The following is a 19,264-nucleotide window of genomic DNA, read 5'->3' on the forward strand; positions in this document are numbered from 1 at the left end:
AGGACTTGCTGATTGCATGGTCGGCGGTTCGAATCCCCGCAGCGGGGTGAGCTCCCGTCTTTTGGTCCCAGCTCCTGCCCACCTAGCAGTTCGAAAACACACCTAAGTGCAAGTAGATAAATAGGTACCGCTTTAAAAGCGGAAAGGTAAACGCCGTTTCCGTGTGCTGTGCTGGTGCTGGCTCGCCAGAGCAGCTTCGTCACGCTGGCCACGTGACCCGGAAGTGTCTCCGGACAGCGCTGGCCCCCGGCCTCTTAAGTGAGATGGGTGCACAACCCCAGAGTCGGACACGACTGGCCCGTACGGGCAGGGGTACCTTTACCTTTACAGTCTACACCCTACTCTTCCACTCCCAAACTATTACCCATATTGTCAGGGGTTCAGGAGCAGAGGCACAGGAAAGGGAGGAAACAGAGAGAGAGGGGGAGGAATCCGAAGGAAATATGAGCGATGACAGCGGCCCGAGATCTCCGAGTCTTTCCAGTGAATCGGAAGATTCACAGAAAGGGGCGCCAGTGGTCAGAACAAGGGGGGCGCCTAGGGGGACACACCAGGAAGAAGGGACCAGAGAAGACTCAGAGAGCAGCAGTTGGAAATCGGGACCAGCTTCCCCACCAGAGCACAGTAGGGGGGAGGGGTCGCAGGCATCGGGAGCTGGCGGCTCGCCGCAAGCGGGAAGGCAGGAGTTAGGATTGGCCACACCTCCATCGGGGAGCGAGGAAACGGTCAAGAGGAAGGTCGAAGGCTGCGCGCGCGCGCCAAGTTCAAATGCACAGGAAGGCGGCACAGTAAGCAGTCCGGATAGGGAGCCAGGTCCTAAAGCCCGCCGCAAAGAGGGAGCAGAGTCCGGGGGGTCGGCGTCAGAAGAGTCCAGGAAGGAAGAGACCACGGGGGGTAGAGGGACCCAGAGGAGGAGGGAAAGACGGAAGAGGTGGAGTAAGGCTAGAGTATTAAGTTGGTGTACAGGAGGCGGAGACTCAGACGGAGCTTCGCCGGTCTAGCTTCTAAGACGTAGAGCTGCACGCTGCGGCTTGAAAATGGAACTTGTAACTCAATAAAGACTTTTGTACAGTAATACCGGCTAGCGTGGTCCTCTGTGAGCTGGGACCTGGAAGCAGCTCTGACACATATGCTGTTTGTTTTTGTGAGAACTGGTGCCAGCAATGTTGCATCCTTCATTGGCACCCAGGATGTGTGTGCTTGTGTGCGCGCTCCAGGCAGAACCGGGGGTGGGGATGCGGAGGGTGAACAAACCCCACATCAGCCCAGCCCTCGCCGCCGGGTGGGCACAGAGGATGGGCACAGAGGGTTCATGGGCCTGCACAAGGGGAAGCCCAGCCAGCTGACACAGCCCTAGGCAGGCACATCCCACCCAACACTGGCCAGGTGGCCATTCAGTGAGGGACGAGGGATGCAGTGGCAAGGCAAGGCTGGGCTCCAGGGCCCTGAGACCCCAAGCAGCAGGCAGGGTGGGATGGAGATCCCTGGGGGGGGGGGGCGTCTGGTTTACCTCTTCCCCTAAAAATTGTGCACTTGGGGCTATGGCCCCACTGCCCACCCCATGCTACTTCCCTGACTGGTGCTGCTTGCAAGAGTAGCCCTGTCTGTTTGCCTTTCTGGGGGTTGCCTATTCCTTAACTTATAAATTTGAAAACAGACACTGCAAAGAACACCATGTCTTCAATATTTCTTTCCGCAAGTAAACCGGCCACACATAAAAGGTTGTCCCCTGGAACTTGCTGTTTTTTGAGAAAACAGTGCACCACAAAACATTACAACAGCAGAAATAGAGGCTGCAACTCAAGAGGCACATTTCTTGGCGTTTTATGGCTTATCTTCAGTGATCCAAGTCACTTGACCTGCAACCTCATGGTTTATAGCTGGTAGATCCCCATGAGGTTTTGGTAGATTGAGGTCGATCTCTGGCTCCCTTTCCTTAGCATCACTAATACTGACTCCTGCCATGCCCCCTCACCCTGCCCTCCATTGTTGTATGATCTCTGTAAGGGATGACGGAGATTTCTCTGTGCTGCTGTTTTGAACCATAGCAATCTTTTTGTGAGTGACTTTACTCCTTTGTCCCTTGCCTTTAACCCCCCCAATGGAACTCCCCCCCCAAGCTTTTTTAACCCCTAAAAAACAGGGCTTTTCTCCTCCCTAAAAAAAGCTCAGCCCTACAAGGGAGTTAAGCAAGAATGCATTCTAGCCCCGGCACTGTTCAGAAGAGTTTGAAGAAGAAGAGTTTGGATTTGATATCCCGCCTTTCACTCCCTTTAAGGAGTCTCAAAGCGGCTAACATTCTCCTTTCCCTTCCTCCCCCACAACAAACACTCTGTGAGGTGAGTGGGGCTGAGAGACTTCAGAGAAGTGTGACTGGCCCAAGGTCACCCAGCAGCTGCATGTGGAGGAGCGGAGACGCGAACCCGGTTCTCCAGATTACGAGACTACCGCTCTTAACCACTACACCACACTGGCTCAATAACATCTCCAGAGTTTCATGCCCCTAGGCTGGCCTCAAAACCAATCTCTGTACTATTATATGCTGACAACATGGTCCTCTTATCAACAAAAGTAGGCCTAAAAAGACTGATAAGAGAATACAGTGGTGCCTCCCAAGACGAAAAGAATCCGTTCTGTGATTCTCTTCGTCTAGCGGTTTTTTCGTCTTGCGAAGCAAGCCCATTGACAGATTAGCGGATTAGCGCTATTAGCAGTTTTAGCAGCTTATCGGATCAGCTGATAAGCGGCTTAGCGGCTTAGAAAAAGGGGGGAAGGGGGAAAAACCCGCAGGAACTCGCAAGACATTTTCGTCTTGCGAAGCAAGCCCATAGGAGATTGGTTTTGCGAAGCACCTCCAGAACGGAAAACTCTTTCGTCTAGCGAGTTTTCCGTCTTGCGAGGCATTCATCTTCCGGGGCACCACTGTATTCAGTGCATTGCCAGAGAGAATTATAAAAAAACCCAAAGTTATGGTTTTCTCAAGAAACTATAAGCCCCACAGTTGGCATATGGACAACCAGCCAATCGAACAGGTCAAAGCCTTCAAATATTTGGGCCTTATCTTCCAGTCCATGGGGTCATGGGGAGCACACCAAAAATGTGCAAAAGAAAAAACATTCCAAAATGCCAAAACTCTGACACCCTTTTTCCATACAAAGGGTGGCAAACACATACCCTCAGTCCTAGAAGTCTTCCAAGCTAAACCCCTAGCACAGCTTAATGGGGCTCAGATTTGGACTGGTAACCACCTTGGCACTTTGGAAGCTGTTCAATCAAAGTTCTTAAGGCAGATTTTTTCTGTACCGCCCTGCGTCCCAAACGCATCATTGCATCTGGAGGCAAGTCTCCCCTCAGTAGAAGTACGGATTTGGCAAAGAACTTTAAACTTCTGGCTCTGCCTAAACTCAAATCCCCCGGTATATTATCCCTAGTACTTCAAGACTACCACAAAAGTTCCTGGCTTAAAACCATCTACCAAAAACTCTACTCTTACGGCCAATCCCCACAACACCTACTCACTATGGGCCTTACCAAAGCAAGCAGTCTAATTTGTCAACGTCTAAAAGATATCGCCCCTTCATGGATCACTGCCTTGCGGTGGAGAAGGGGCTTGAATAACTCAGAGAAGCTATGAGCTATGCCGTGCAGGGCCACCCAAGATGAACAGGTCATAGTGGAGAGTTTTGACCAAACGTGATCCACCTGGAGCAGAAACCAGCAAGCCACTCCAGTATCCCTGCCAAGAAAACTCCATGGACAAAGACAACAGGCATATAAAAGTTATGATGCTGGAAGATGAGCCCCTCAGGTCGGAAGGCATCCAACATGCTACTGAGGAAGAGCGGAGGACAAGTACAAGTAGATTCAGAGCTGATGAAGCGGCTGGGCCAAAGCCGAAAGGACGCTCAGTTGCGGATATGCCTGGAAGCGAAAGAAAAGTCCAATGCTGTAAAGAAAAATATTGCATAGGAACCTGGAATGTAAGAACCATGAACCTTGGTAAGTTGGATGTGGTCAAAAATGAGATGGCAAGAATAAATATTGACATCCTGGGCATCAGTGAACTAAAATGGACGGGAATGGGCGAATTCAGTTCAGATGACCATCATATCTTCTACTGTGGGCCAGAAACCCGTAAAAGAAATGGAGTGGCCCTCATAGTCAACAAAAGAGTGTCGAAAGCTGTACTGGGATGCAATCTCAAAAATTATAGAATGATCTCAGTACGAATCCAAGGCAGACCTTTTAACATAACAGTAATCCAAGTTTATGCACCAACCACTGGTGCTGAAGAAACTGAAATTGACCAGTTCTATGAAGACTTACAACACCTTATAGAAATGACAACAAAGAAGGATGTTCTTCTCATTATAGGGGATTGGAATGCTAAAGTAGGGAGTCAAGAGGTAAAAGTAAGAACTGGCAAGTTTGGCCTTGGAGTTCAAAAGGAAGCAGGGCAAAGAGTTCTGCCAAGAGAACAAGCTGGTCATCACAAACACTCTTTTCCAACAACACAAGAGACGACTCTACACATGGACATCACCAGATGGGCAGCATCGAAATCAGATTGATTATATTCTCTGCAGCCAAAGATGGAGAAGCTCTATACAGTCAGCAAAAACAAGACCTGGAGCTGACTGTGGCTCAGATCATCAGCTTCTTATAGCAAAATTCAAGCTTAAACTGAAGAAAGTAGGAAAAACCACTGGGCTGGTAAGATACAATCTAAGTCAAATCCCTTATGAATACACAGTGGAAGTGAGGAACAGGTTTAAGGATTTAGATTTGGTGGACAGAGTGCCTGAAGAACTATGGATGGAGGCTCACAACATTATACAGGAGGCAGCAACGAAAACCATCCCAATGAAAAGGAAATGCAAGAAAGCAAAGTGGCTGTCCAACGAGGCCTTACAAATAGCGGGGGAGAGAAGGCAAGCAAAATGCGAGGGAGATAGTGAAAGATACAGGAAACTGAATGCAGATTTCCAAAAAATAGCAAGGAGACATAAGAAGGCCTTCTTAAACGAGCAATGCAAAGAAACAGAGGAAAACAATAGAATGGGAAAAACCAGAGATCTGTTCAAGAAAATTGGAGATATGAAAGGAACATTTCATACAAAGATTACCATAATAAAAGACAAAAGTGGTAAGGACCTAACAGAAGCAGAAGACATCAAGAAGAGGTGGCAAGAATACACAGAGGAACTATACCAGAAAGAAATGGATGTCTCGTACACACCAGGTAGTGTGGTTGAGCCAGACATCCTGGAGAGTGAAGTCCAATGGGCCTTAGAAAGCACTGCAAATAACAAGGCCAGTGGAAGTGATGATATTCCAGCTGAACTATTTAAAATTTCAAAAGATGATGCTGTTAAGGTGCTACACCCAATATACCAGCAAATTTGGAAAACTCAGCAGTGGCCAGAGGATTGGAGAAGATCAGTCTACATCCCAATCCCAAAGAAGGGCAGTGCCAAAGAATGCTCCAACAACTGCACAATTGCACTCATTTCACACGCTAGCAAGGTTATGCTTAAAATTCTACAAGGAAGGCTCAAGCAGTATGTGGACCGAGAACTCCCAGAAGTGCAAGCTGGATCTCGAAGAGGCAGAGGAACCAGAGACCAAATTGCAAACATGTGCTGGATTATGGAGAAAGCTAGAGAGTTCCAGAAAGACATTGGGTTATGGAGAAAGCTAGAGAGTTCCAGAAAGACATCTACTTCTGCTTCATTGACTATGCAAAAGGCTTTGACTGTGTCAACCACAGCAAACTATGGCAAGTTCTCAAAGAAATGGGAGTGCCTGATCACCTCATCTGTCTCCTGAGAAATCTCTATGTGGGACAAGAAGCTAAAGTTAGAACTGGATATGGAACAACTGGTTCAAAATTGGGAAAGGAGTAAGGCAAGGCTGTATATTGTCTCCCTGCTTATTTAACTTATATGCAGAATTCATCATGCGAAAGGCTGGGCTGGATGAATCCCAAGACGGAATTAAGATCGCCGGAAGAAATATCAACAACCTCAGATATGCAGATGACACAACCTTGATGGCAGAAAGTGAGGAGGAATTAAAGAACCTTTTAATGAGGGTGAAAGAGGAGAGCGCAAAATATGTTGTGAAGCTCAACATCAAAAAAACGAAGATCATGGCCACTGGTCCCATCACCTCCTGGCAAATAGAAGGGGAAGAAATGGAGGCAGTGAGAGATTTTACTTTCTTGGGCTCCCTGATCACTGCAGATGGTGACAGTAGTCACGAAATTAAAAGACGCCTGCTCCTTGGGAGAAAGGCAATGGCAAACCTAGACAGCATCTTAAAAAGCAGAGACATCACCTTGCCAACAAAGGTCCGTATAGTTAAAGCTATGGTTTTCCCAGTAGCGATGTATGGAAGTGAGAGCTGGACCATAAAGAAGGCTGATCACCGAAGAATTGATGCTTTTGAACTATGGTGCTGGAGGAGACTCTTGAGAGTCCCATGGACTGCAAGCAGATCAAACCTCTCCATTCTTAAGGAAATCAGCCCTGAGTGCTCACTGGAAGGACAGATCGTGAAGCTGAGGCTCCAGTACTTTGGCCACCTTATGAGAAGAGAAGACTCCCTGGAAAAGACCCTGATGTTGGGAAAGATTGAGGGCACAAGGAGAAGGGGACGACAGAGGACGAGATGGTGGGACATGAGTCTGACCAAACTGCGGGAGGCAGTGGAAGACAGAAGTGCCTAGCGTGCTCTGATCCATGGGGTCACGAAGAGTCGGACACGACTAAACGACTAAACAACAACAACAACAAAAGATACCGAGCATCAGCACAACCTGACCACTATAAGGAAATTCTGCCCATGGTATGATCAATTTTCATCTTCCCATTTTGATTCTCTAGGTCCATACCTGCACAAACTAGCTATCACAAAATACAGACGTGCTTTCACACTCACAAGACTGAATGTTTTGCCATTTGCTGTACTTGAGGGCCGATTCCAAAAGATCCCGCATGAGAAACGCCTTTGCCCCTGTGGAGACGGTAGCACCGAAACAGTGGCTCACGTCCTCCTGTCTTGCACTCTCTACAAAGACCTGAGGAACGAGATCATTGCTATGTATTGAAGTTCTCCCCCTGGCCACCAGGAGTATCGTGTATATAGTTTTCACTCAGGTCCACGTCAGTTACTTTAGGCGGGAAACCCTGGGTTGTTGTTGCTACAATGTTGACAGCCGGCTGCCTATAAAAGCAGGCCGGCTGAGCTGTTTGATGTTCAGTTCTGCTCCAGCTTACAAATAAAGAGCAGCTTTGGAGAAATCGCTGCGTTGTCTGCTATGTCTACCCACTATTTGAAAATCATCACCCCACTCGTACTGACCATCCCAGGGCGCACAACCACTGTCACAGTGTCCTTTCTCCTGTCAGACCAAACGGAGCAGATAACAGCAAAGGTTGCTAGGTTCTTAGCAGGGGCAATCAGAATAAGGGCCACTATCTGACTGTTGATTCAGGATTCAAAACTGTGCTTTTATACTAAATTTCCTTTTTTCTGTGTATATTGTAATGTTTAACCGTTGCTATGGCAACTTTCAACTTTGAGCCAACCCCCCCAAAAAACGGGGCTTTCCTCCTCCCTAAAAAAACTGAGCTGAACCCCCAAAAAACAGGTAGATCACTGCCAGTTTTTAATTCTGAAAGTAGATTGCAGTCTCTTGAGAGTTGGCCACATCTGGTTTATGGCATTCTGCAATAAGTATTCTATTTGCTTAGGGCCAAATTACTCAATGCACATTATTTTCCTCCTTCCTATATGGGGATTTCTCCCCCTACTATTCAGGGGCGCCGATTTATAAAAAATATTGGGGGGGCCCATACCGGGGTCCTGCCCCGGGAAGTTTTCTAAATTTTAGATGAAAATTAGATGAAAAGCTGCAGTTTGGGGAGCCGAGGAAAAGAGGCGGCGTCTGTGGGCGTCCTTGTTCAAAACTGGTTCCCTCTGGTCATTTGTCTACATTCAGTTACGAGCTCCCCTTCCTAAGCCACCCTTGGGGGTGTCATTCAGTGCCCCCCATTTCCCTCCTGCCTTGTCCCCCCTTCCCCAGAGTCCACGGGTGGAGGGCGACAGGAGACCCCTTAAGGGTAGGGCGAGGTGGAGGGGGCTCGCGCCCCTCTTTTCTCCCATGGGGGGGGGAGAGATGCTTCTGCCCAGCCCTCCTCGCCTCCCTCTTTCCGTGGCTGACTAGGCCGCGTCTCGGGCTCACCTCTGTCCTGCCTGCTCGCGGCTCCGCCTGGCCGAGGGATCTTCCGCTCGCCCCTCTCCGAGAGAGAGAGAGAGAGAACATAAAACGTATAAGGTATATCTATATCTATATATGGCTGCTGTGCCCTTCATCCCTCCTTTTGGTTCCTCAGCATCAGCGGTCGCCGACAAGGCGCCGGTGGAGGAGCGAAGTGCCCGTGTAGACGGGCCTGGGCCTAGGCTGAAGCGCCTGCGCGCCCCTCCGAGCGGCGGGGGGCGCTGGGGGCCGGCCCGGGGCGGGTTCTCCGGGCGGAGACAGGGCGAGGTGCGTAGGTCACCACGTCGGCAGGCGCCGAAGGAGCAGCTTCCACAGCAACGCGAGGGGAGCCCGAGTTCGCTCCGCGGTGGGGGAAGACGCTGCTGCCGCCGCCGGCGGCTTACTACCGTAATAATTATTTGTTTTAACTCATTACTGAATGTATTTTAAAAGGTAACTATCGTCAAACAAGGAAAATAAAAAATACCAACATAATTTTGTGATTTTACAAAGCATAATATAACTAATAATTTTGTTAAATTATTGGGGGGACAGAGCCCCCCCAAACGAATTTTTGAGGGGGTTCGGGCCCCCTCAGGCCCCATGGAGTCGGCGCCTATGCTACTATTTCAACATGAATATCTAATATTTTAGAAATTTAAATAGTATGGCACCTTAGCTGAAAATATATGCTATGGTGTGCTGAATGTCAATTCTACAAATGCTAATATGAACAGAATGTTTTTAGAGTAATTTATTAGACCATGATTCAGTTTAGGATTTAAACTTTACCTCTCCACATCTGTCCTTTCCCAACACATTGCATGTCCTAAGAAACAAGACCCTACTCTTTCCACAAGTTCTCTTGTAAGTGGAGTAGCATAGCCACAATGAACCCACTGAAAGACAAGAGCTATAAACAATTTGTGATAGTATTACTTTGAAATATTAAACACATTTGTTGTTCCTAGTAAGAGATCAAAAGTTTTATCTCAATAAGAGGTACTAAAGAGGGAAGAGGGTAATAAGCAACATTTGCAAGACATGGAACCAGTCACATTTCTTACCTGAGGGATAGCTCAGGCATGAAATTCTTAATCTCAGGGTCATCAGTTAAAGCCCCTCATTGGATGAAAGATTCCTGTATTTCAGGGGGTTGGATTATATAACCCTCATTGTCTCTTCCAGTGCTACAAGTCTGTGATTCTATAGTACAGTGGAACCTCGAGTTGCGGACATAATCCATCCTGGAGGCATGTCCGCAACTCGAAGCGTTTGCATCCAGAAGCGCCACGTCTGCGCACGATTTAGCGCTTCTGTGCATGCGCGACTGGTGAAACCCGGAAGTAACCCTTCTGGTACTTCCAGGTTGCCGTGGGGCACAACTTGAAAAGGGGTAAACTGAAGCAGACGCAACATGAGGTATGAGGTCTTAACCTGTCAAGCTGGAATATTTTATGATCCCCCTTTGCCAACAGTATGTTCTGCACTGTAGGAAACATGTCTGAAAGGAAAGAAGTAGCAAATTAAGAAAATCCCTTTCATTATTCTGCATTCTAGTCCTTGTCCATTTTAATGCAGGTATATAGCAAGGTTGTCTTAACAAGTATTTTTCAAGCCTCTTTGTTGTTGTTGTTGTTGTTGTTGTTGTTGTTGTTGTTGTTGTTGTTGTTGTTGTTGTTTTTTAAAAAACCCTTCACATGTATTTAGAAAATTTTAGCGTTTATATTTTATACTAACAGAAAATGTAATAAAAATTATTTTAAAAGTTTAAAACTCATTTTTAAATAAGGTTCACTAGATTTTTCCATTAACACAACATACATTTTAATATTTAAAAATGCATATTAGGCACACTGAATGAACATTTTAAAGCAGAGGTTTTCAAACTTTTTGAATCCACTGTTCCCTTGACCAACTACATTCTTTCTGTGGCTCCCCTGTGGGGAAACGTGCTCCAAGCCTCAGGATCCCAGTTCTGTCCCCCCTTGCCTGCAGAACAAGCAACCCCTCACTTCTTGTGGGGTGTTCCCTCAGCCTCCTCTCCTCTCCCCTCTCCATCGCCACCCTCTGCCCAACCCAAAGAGAGGGGCCTCCTCACAGGATGTCCCAAGCCTCAGAGGCCAATGGAGACCAGTACCATACTCACTTTGGGAGGGAGAAGTGGCGGCAGCAGGCACCGCTGGGTCTGTGTGGCGAAAAGGCTCCCCTTTGGTCCCAGGCACTCAGCTCCCAAGCAGGCCTTGCACACAGCAAGCACAAAGAAGGCCAGTGTGGCCCCTTCCTTCCTTCCTGGCCCAGCAGCGGAGCAAGCTGATCAGGCGCCCGGGCGGCTCACGTGCCCTGCGCCCAGGGGCGGGGCCAGCCACCTGCAGGGGGGCAGCTGCCCGTGGGGCGGAGCAAGCCGGGGCAGGACGGACACTCCGCGGGGCCTCCTGCATTGCAGGGGGCTGGACTAGATCTTCATGGTCCCTTCCAACTCCATAATTCTGACTCGCAGTGCCAATCCGCACTAATCCAGATTTACACAATGAATAAATCATATCCTTGGTTTTTAAAATGAACGGTTGTTAACAGTTTGCATTCTGCATTCTCTCATGATATTTTCTGTTAAAAAAAACTGTTGCTCAATTATCCTGTTTCTGCAAAATGTATGGCATGTGATAGACTATACATACTTTTGGCATTTGGATCTAAAGTTCAAGCAATTGGGTGGGTGGGTCTGGGCAGATAGAGATATACACTTAACACTTAATGGGATGTTTCCCTTTGTCACCCACTGGTGCAGACCAGCATGTTCTGATGTATTTATCAGTAGAAATTGCAGAGGTTACATAATGGGCAATCTAATGAGCAATTCTTTACCACTTTCAAACTCTATTAAAACAACAACTGTGATTCACATCATTGGGAAGTCAGGGGAAGTCTTGGGAAGTGATAGAACATTTCACAACTTTCGCATTGTTAATTATGTTTCTGAAGTGAGAGATTCAGTGGGTTAAAAAAGAAGAGAAACAATTCTCAGTCTGAAAAATATTAACAAGCACAACCGCTCTCTTCACCACAGAAAACAACTGGGGTCACATAAGGTCCCTTGGCTGGTGCCCCACAAGTAGCATTATCACCGGCCTCTTGCTGTGAAACCAACCCCCTCTAGTGGTTTTCTCACATCTCAGCTTTAGCACACAAACTGTGAAGTGTTTGTGTTCTTGTTCTAAATCAAACAGTTCTATGAAGGTTTTGAAAAGTCCTACACCCTGATTCTGAAGCCTCTCTTGTATTAGAATGGGATAGCAACTGACTAGCACTCATAGAAATTCAGTATTTAGGATTATAGAAACGCTGTAATTTTGAAGACTCTTTCCAGTCCTGAATTTTGTTTCCCTCAGACCAAGGCTATAAAGCACTATAATTGCCAGGCATGAGTGGCTTTGGCACAACCCCTTAGTCCTCAACCTCTGCTGAAACTATGCCTAGTAATCAATAATCAATTGGATTTCTATTATTTCCTGCTCACCCTCCCCTCCCTCTTCCATCTCTCCCTCTTTTATCTCCCCTGTGTTGGACTTCATAGTCTCTTGAGACAGATGGATGCCAAGAAACAACAACGACAACAGTGCGATTATTTTAATACTTAGCATTTCATGGAGTCCTGCCCCCCCCCCCGCAGCAGCAACAGGAATCCTTGACTGTTGCAAGGATCCTCCCACTCCTGAATTTTTGATTCCTAGAATAGACTTAGTGGCCACACTAAGCCAGAGACAGTTAAGTCCAGTCGCAAATGACTCTGGGGTTGTGGTGCTCATCTTGCTTTTCCGGCTGAGGGAGCAGACGTTTGTCCACAGACAGTTTTTCCAGGTCATGTGGCCAGCATGACTAAGCTGCTTCTGGTGAACCAGAGCAGCGCACGGAAACGCCATTTACCTTCCCACCAGAGTGGTACCTATTTATCTACTTGCACTTTGACGTGCTTTCAAACTGTTGGAGAGCAAGAGCAGGAACCGAGCAACGGGAGCTCACCCTGTCACGAGGATTCAAACCTCCGACCTTCCGATCAGCAAGCCCTAGGTTTAGTGGTTTAGACCACAGCACCACCCGCGTCCCTATATACACCCGCATCTTTATGCATTACATTACTATAAATATGGCATGAAATACCACAGCTAATATTATACAACAAAAATATTTTTGCTCTTTAGATCAAAGAGAACAGACATACCTCTTCCACAAAGCTTTCCTTCTTGTCAAGCATTTCTTGTAATGTCTGGAGAATTTTAATACAGAGTTTTTCTTCCTTCTCCATTAGCCTTTTTGTATGATTTATCAGCCTTAAAGTAAAACATGAGACAAAATATCACACCAAATGGGGTTAGTCTCATTCTGATGATTTTCTAATCACTTGGATACTTTTCATTATATTGGCAAAAACTAATGAGGTTCCCAAACTTACCCCCCGCCCAAAGAACCACATGAAAATTGCTAAAGGTCTTAGCAGGTTTTTGATTTTTCTGCCGATTACAGCAATTTTAATGAACCGTGCTAGAAAACTGCAATTTTTGTTGTAGTTCTGTTGCTTTTCATATCTTATATATTTTACCTCAGTGTATTACTGTCAGGGGTTCAGAAGCAGAGACGCAGAGAAGGGAGGAGACAGAGAGCGAGGGGGAGGAATACGAAGGAAAGATGAGTGGGGATGACGAACCGAGATCGCCGAGCTTATCCAGTGAGTCCGAGGATTCCCAGAAGGGAGCGCCAGCAGTCAGAGCAAGGGGGGAAAGCAGGGGGACACCCCAGGAAGAAGGGTCCAGAGAGGAATCAGAGAGCAGCAGTTGGAGATCGGGACCCACGTACCCAGACGGGAACAGCGGGGAGAAAGGGGACCAGAGATCGGGTTCCGGAGGCTTTCAGAAGGAGGGAGGGCATGAGTCAGGAGTAGTCACGCCCACCTCGGGGAGCGACGAAACGATCAAGAGGAAGGTTGAGAGTTGGGCGCGCGCGCCAAGTTCAAATGTAGCGGAAGCTGGCGCAGTAAGCAGCCCAGAGAGTGAACCAGGTCCCAAAGCCCGCCGCAAGGAGGCGGAAGGGTCAGGGGGGTCCGCGTCAGAAGAGAGTAGGAAAAAGGAGACCCCGGGGGGCAGAAGGACCCAGAGACGGAGGGAAAGGCGCAGGAGGTGGAGCAAGGCTAGGGTATTAAGCTGGTGTGCTAGAGGCGGAGACTCAGACGGGTCTTCGCCGGTCTGACCTAGAAGAAGTAGGGCTGCATATTGCAGTGTGGAAATGGAAGCTGTAATCCAATAAAGACTCTTTTAACCTGAACGCTGGCTAACGTGGTCCTATGTGAGCTGGGACTGAGTGGCAGCCCTGACAGTAAGACCCGTCTCATTTAAGCTTCGGACACCTGATACCTCGCAGCGGAGGCAGAAGCAGCGAGAGGAGGAAATTGGTGTTTGGGAGCGAGCTCACAACGGTTGGCAGAGATGACGGAAGCAGAGAAAATTTCAGCGCTGCAACAGGCAGTGACCCAATTGAACGCGGAGGTACAGGCATCCAAGAAAAGGGAGGAGGATGCGGCAGCCGCCTACAGAGATCTCCACGCCAGGTTTGAAGCATTGGTTAAGCATGGGCAGCCAGGACCCAGACCGGAGGGGGTTGGGTTGGCACGGAGAGCAGGAGGGCTTGTGGCTCACTTCGATGGGAATTTACAACAGTACCCCAATTTTCGAGCAGACGTAATGTGCGCACTGCAACTGCTGGCGAAAGACTTTAGGGATGAGGAAGAGAAAGTGGGGTTTATACTATCCCATTTGCATGGGGATGCTAAAGCGTGGCTACGCAATTTGTGGAGGGATAAAGATCCGGCGCTTCAGAATGCAGATGCCTTTATCAAAGCGATGGATGCGTGCTTTTTATCTACCATTGACGTGGATCTTGCCCGACGGGAGATTCATGGACTGAAACAAGGGAGGGCGAGCGTACGCCAGTATCACGCCCGCTTTTTTGCGCTGGTCAGTGCCTTGGAATGGGACCGGGATTCGCCCCCAGTCAGAGACCTATTCTGGGAGGGTTTAAGCAGTGCTGTTAAAGACGAAATTGCGAGGGGGGAGAGGCCCCGGAGCACGCAGGAGGTGGTCCAAAGGGCGCTGACTGTGGGGGTGAGGCTGGAAGAACGTCCGTGGTGCAGAGACGAAGGACGTGGAGGGCGCGAAGCAGCGAGAAGTTTCTCTTTCGTTCCCAGGGACGCTACGCGTGCGCAATCTACACCTCCGCCAGGAGGGGGAGTGGAACCTATGGAGGTGGGAGGAGCCAGGGCTCAGTCAGCTACCAGAGCCCCTGCACCGGCGGCAGTCAAGACTAAACCTCCTAGAGGGACCAGGAAGTGTTATATATGCGACAGCTCTCAACACTTGGCGAAAGAGTGTCCCCAGAGGAGCTCCAAGCACACTGCAGCCTCCGCAACGGTGAAAGCGGCCACGCAACACAGCGAACACCAGCAGGGAAACGACGATGTCTGGCTGGAGACAGAGGCACTGGGGCCCAGCCAGACGCATCACTGAAGCAGTCCCCAGCGATCTTGCAACCCACAGACCCCCTCCCACCCAAACCAGTAGTGCAACTCACAGCATCTCTCCAGCTGCCCGATGGCGTCACTATCGAAGTCCCGCTTTCTGTGGATTCTGGAAGCAACGCAGACTTTATAGCACAGGATTTTGTGGAGCAGCACGCTATACAGCTATTGCCGGCCACTCTGCCCCTGCAAGTCGTCACAGTGGATGGCAGAGAGTTGCTGGGGGGGCAGGTGGTGAAGCAAACGCCGCCAATGGTGATGCGCCTTGGCAACCACAGGGAAGTCATCAGTTTTAACGTCACACGACTGTCGGACACACCCATTGTGTTGGGCATGAGTTGGCTGGACAGGCACAGTCCGACACTGGCTTGGTACCAGCGACAGCTGATCTTCGGCTCCTCTTACTGCGCAGAACACTGCATCCTGCCCGGACAGGAGGGAGAGGAGGAGGAATCACAACTGCAGTTGGGAACGTTGCAAGCAGTCCCCCACAAATACGCAGACTTTCTGGAGGTCTTCTGCGAGAAGGAGGCAGACAAGTTACCACCGCACAGGCAATATGACTGCAAGATTGACCTCCTACCAGGGGCGACGCTACCGAAGGGGAGGCTGTATTCCATGTCTGAGGATGAACTACAGGAACTCAAACAGTTCATAGATCACAATTTGGAGCGCGGTTTCATCCGGGAGTCCAGGGCAGTAGGGGGCAGTCCTGTTTTCTTTGTGAAGAAGAAGGACACGCCCCAAAAGAGGCTGGTGGTGGATTTTCGCCTCTTGAACAAGATGACCAAGCCCTCTGATTTCCCCATGCCCAGGATTGACGACCTACTGGCGACGGTGCGCAAGGGACGCGTGTTTACCAAGTTGGACCTGCGAGGGGCGTACAATCTCATCCGCATGAGGGAGGGCGATGAGTGGAAGACAGCCATGTTCACGCCTCTGGGCACCTACGAGTACAGAGTGATGCCGTTTGGATTGCAAAACGGTTCTCACTGTTTTCAAGCTTTCATGCATCATGTGTTGGCGGGACTCCTCTACAAGAAGTGCGTCTGCTTTCTGGATGACATCCTGATATTCTCCGAGTCGCAGCAAGCGCATGACCAAGACGTTCGGGAGGTGCTGGAGAGGTTGCTGCAACATAGACTGTACGCCAAACTGGAGAAGTGCCAGTTCGACACGACGGAGGTGGATTTCTTGGGTTACAAGTTGTCGGACAAGGGGCTAGCCATGGACAGCGCCAAGGTGCGAGCGGTGTTGGATTGGAAGAGCCCACGCAACCGGAAGGAGGTCCAGCGGTTTGTCGGCTTCGCCAACTTCTATCGCAAGTTTATCAAAGGGTTCGCGATGCAGACGGCGGCTATTACGGACACGCTAAGCTCCAAGAAAAAGAAATTCATCTGGACGGAGCAGGCAGAGCAGTCCTTTCAGGCACTCAAGCGTCTCTTCGCGTCGGAAGAGCAACTGCTGCATATCGACCCCAGCAGACCGATGCGGGTAGAGACAGACGCGTCCGATAGAGCAGTGGGAGCTGTCCTGCTGCAGAGGGACCCACAGGGGGTCTGGAGACCGGGAGCGTTCTACTCCAGAAAGCTCAGCAAGTCGGAGCAGAACTACACCATCTGGGACAGGGAGTTGCTTGCCATTCATGCAGCATTCAAAGCATGGAGGCACTTCCTGATCGGCGCCAAGCACACGGTGCAGGTCTGCACGGACCACAAGAATCTGGAGCACTGGTGCACGGCGAAGTTCCTGAACCAGAGGCAGATACGTTGGGCGGAGTTCTTTGCTGACTTCGATTTCCGAATAGAGTACGTCCCAGGCGACACCAACATCAGGGCGGATGCACTGTCCCGAAAACCGCAATACCTCGAAGAGGCGACGCCAGCGGCAGCCATGCACATCTTCGCGCCAACAGCGTGGGCGTGCGCTTCAGCCACAGTAGACCTGGAGGCGGTGCGGCGGGCGTTGCAGGACGACTCATTCGCGCAGGCGAAGATGGCCGAGGTGCACAAGGGCACGGCGAAGAGCGACGAGTTCCAGATACGGGACGGCTTGCTCTTACGTAAAGGGGCCATCTACGTGCCTGGAGATGAACTTCGCGCCAAGGTACTGCAGCAGTTGCACGACGCACCCACGGCCGGGCACTTTGGCACGGAAAAAACGGTGGAATTAGTCGCAAGGGACTTTTGGTGGCCCAGACTGAGAGGGGAAGTCGCGGAGTACGTCGTGAGGTGCGACACCTGCCAGAGGGCCAAGCCGGTGCACAAACCACCGGTGGGACTGCTCGAACCGCTGCAAACGCCGTTTGAACCGTGGGAGAGGGTGGCCCTGGACTTTGTCACGGATCTACCCAGCTCGAGAGGCAAGACGGCTGTACTAGTGGTGGTGGACTTGTTCACCAAGATGGCACACTTCATACCGTGTGCGAAGGTAGCCACGGCAGAACAAACAGCCAAACTGTTCATAGATCACGTGTTCAAAGTGCACGGGCTGCCGCGGTCTATACTGTCCGACCGTGGTCGCCAGTTCATCTCGAATTTCTGGCAGAAGCTGATGGGCTTCCTGAACGTCAAAATCAACCTGACATCAGCGAGACACCCGCAGACCAACGGGCAAGCGGAGAGGGTCAATGCCATCATGCAGCAGTACCTGAGATGCTATGCCAATCAACAGCCTGCGACGTGGGTGGATTACCTGCCGCTCGCCGAGTTCGCCTACAACAACACGAAGCACGTGTCCACAGGGGTGACACCGTTCTTCGCCAACAATGGGAGGAATCCCAGAACCTTCCCGGGACTGGACAGAGTGGGGGAAGGGGAACCGCAGACGGCGGACGCTTTCGCGTCTGAGTTGCAGGAGGTCCACGATCAACTCCGACGGCAGCTGGAGCTAGCGAAGCACGCATACAAGGTGCAAGCGGACAAGCACAGGCGGGTTGGCGAAGAGATCCGAGTGGGAGACTGGGTCTGGTTGGCAGCCCACGCAGTGCCGACCAGATCGTTAGCCAAAAAGAAGTTGGGGCACAAGCAACTCGGTCCATACCAAGTCGAAGCGCAGATCAACCCAGTAGCTTTCAGGCTGGTGCTCCCGGAGGGTTCCAGGATGCATCCGGTGTTCCACAGGTCGGTGCTCACTCCCTACAGGACACCTCACAGGTTCCAGGAACCAGGAACAGCACCGAGTCCGTCTCAGGAGCGGTCGGAGGCGGGAAGATTGCCACAGCAGGACCCCATCAACGAAGTCACGGAAATTTTGGACTCCAGATGGGGGGAAGACGGAGTGGAATACCTCCTAGCCAGAGAGGGCACCCGGGCTAGTGCTAATAGCTGGGTGCCAGACTACGCTTTGGAGGAACCCCTGCTCAAGGACGAGTTTCATGCCCTTTTCCCACACAGACCCATGCCAGCAGGCTTCTTCGACGACTGGTTGTTCACGCCCACACTTTCCTCCAGCACGTTCCATGGCTTCGACTCGGACGGGGAGCCCGCACAGCGCACACATTCCCCAGAGGGGTCACCGGAGGGTTCGGCGTCCGACACCTCGTATTGGTGGGACGATCGGCCAGAGGAGCAGTGGCGCCGGAGGTGGCTGGAGATGCCAGGTCAAGCGACCGACGCAGAGACTGACATGGACGTGTGCGGGGAGGATCTCGGTTTCGAGCACGGCGGCACTGAAATGGAGGCGGAGCAGCTCACCGTTGACGAACGCGAGGAGGAAGACTCGGAGGTCTTCAGTTGGCGGCCAGCAACGAGGAGCGAACTGTATCCGGCATTCACTCCTGTGATGATGGAGCACCCTGCAACCACCCTTGAAAGTGGGGAGGGGGGAAGGGGGGGCTTCGAGGGGGGGATGGATGTCAGGGGTTCAGAAGCAGAGACGCAGAGAAGGGAGGAGACAGAGAGCGAGGGGGAGGAATACGAAGGAAAGATGAGTGGGGATGACGAACCGAGATCGCCGAGCTTATCCAGTGAGTCCGAGGATTCCCAGAAGGGAGCGCCAGCAGTCAGAGCAAGGGGGGAAAGCAGGGGGACACCCCAGGAAGAAGGGTCCAGAGAGGAATCAGAGAGCAGCAGTTGGAGATCGGGACCCACGTACCCAGACGGGAACAGCGGGGAGAAAGGGGACCAGAGATCGGGTTCCGGAGGCTTTCAGAAGGAGGGAGGGCATGAGTCAGGAGTAGTCACGCCCACCTCGGGGAGCGACGAAACGATCAAGAGGAAGGTTGAGAGTTGGGCGCGCGCGCCAAGTTCAAATGTAGCGGAAGCTGGCGCAGTAAGCAGCCCAGAGAGTGAACCAGGTCCCAAAGCCCGCCGCAAGGAGGCGGAAGGGTCAGGGGGGTCCGCGTCAGAAGAGAGTAGGAAAAAGGAGACCCCGGGGGGCAGAAGGACCCAGAGACGGAGGGAAAGGCGCAGGAGGTGGAGCAAGGCTAGGGTATT

At 50.6% G+C, this 19,264-nt stretch overlaps 1 protein-coding gene and 1 long non-coding RNA gene across 8 annotated transcripts in view; one reads left to right on the forward strand and one right to left on the reverse strand.

The window, feature by feature from the left end:
* The window catches only part of ITPR2 (inositol 1,4,5-trisphosphate receptor type 2), a 390,831-nt gene that overhangs the window by 143,174 nt on the left and 228,393 nt on the right, over positions 1-19,264 (reverse strand). For all 7 annotated transcript variants that reach the window (XM_081210608.1, XM_081210607.1, XM_081210606.1 and 4 more), the window contains one exon: positions 12,483-12,591. In XM_081210608.1, the coding sequence (XP_081066734.1) occupies positions 12,483-12,591 (109 nt within the window). The remainder of the gene's footprint in view (positions 1-12,482; positions 12,592-19,264) is intronic.
* On the forward strand, positions 2,489-5,612 carry LOC308596018. The gene is made up of 3 exons (XR_014012271.1): positions 2,489-2,605; positions 2,933-4,223; positions 5,261-5,612. It is a non-coding gene; the product is annotated as an uncharacterized lncRNA (long non-coding RNA).

Source organism: Podarcis bocagei (genome assembly GCF_964188305.1).
Source record: "Podarcis bocagei genome assembly, chromosome: 10".
In the NCBI taxonomy this organism is placed as follows: Eukaryota; Metazoa; Chordata; class Lepidosauria; order Squamata; family Lacertidae; genus Podarcis; species Podarcis bocagei.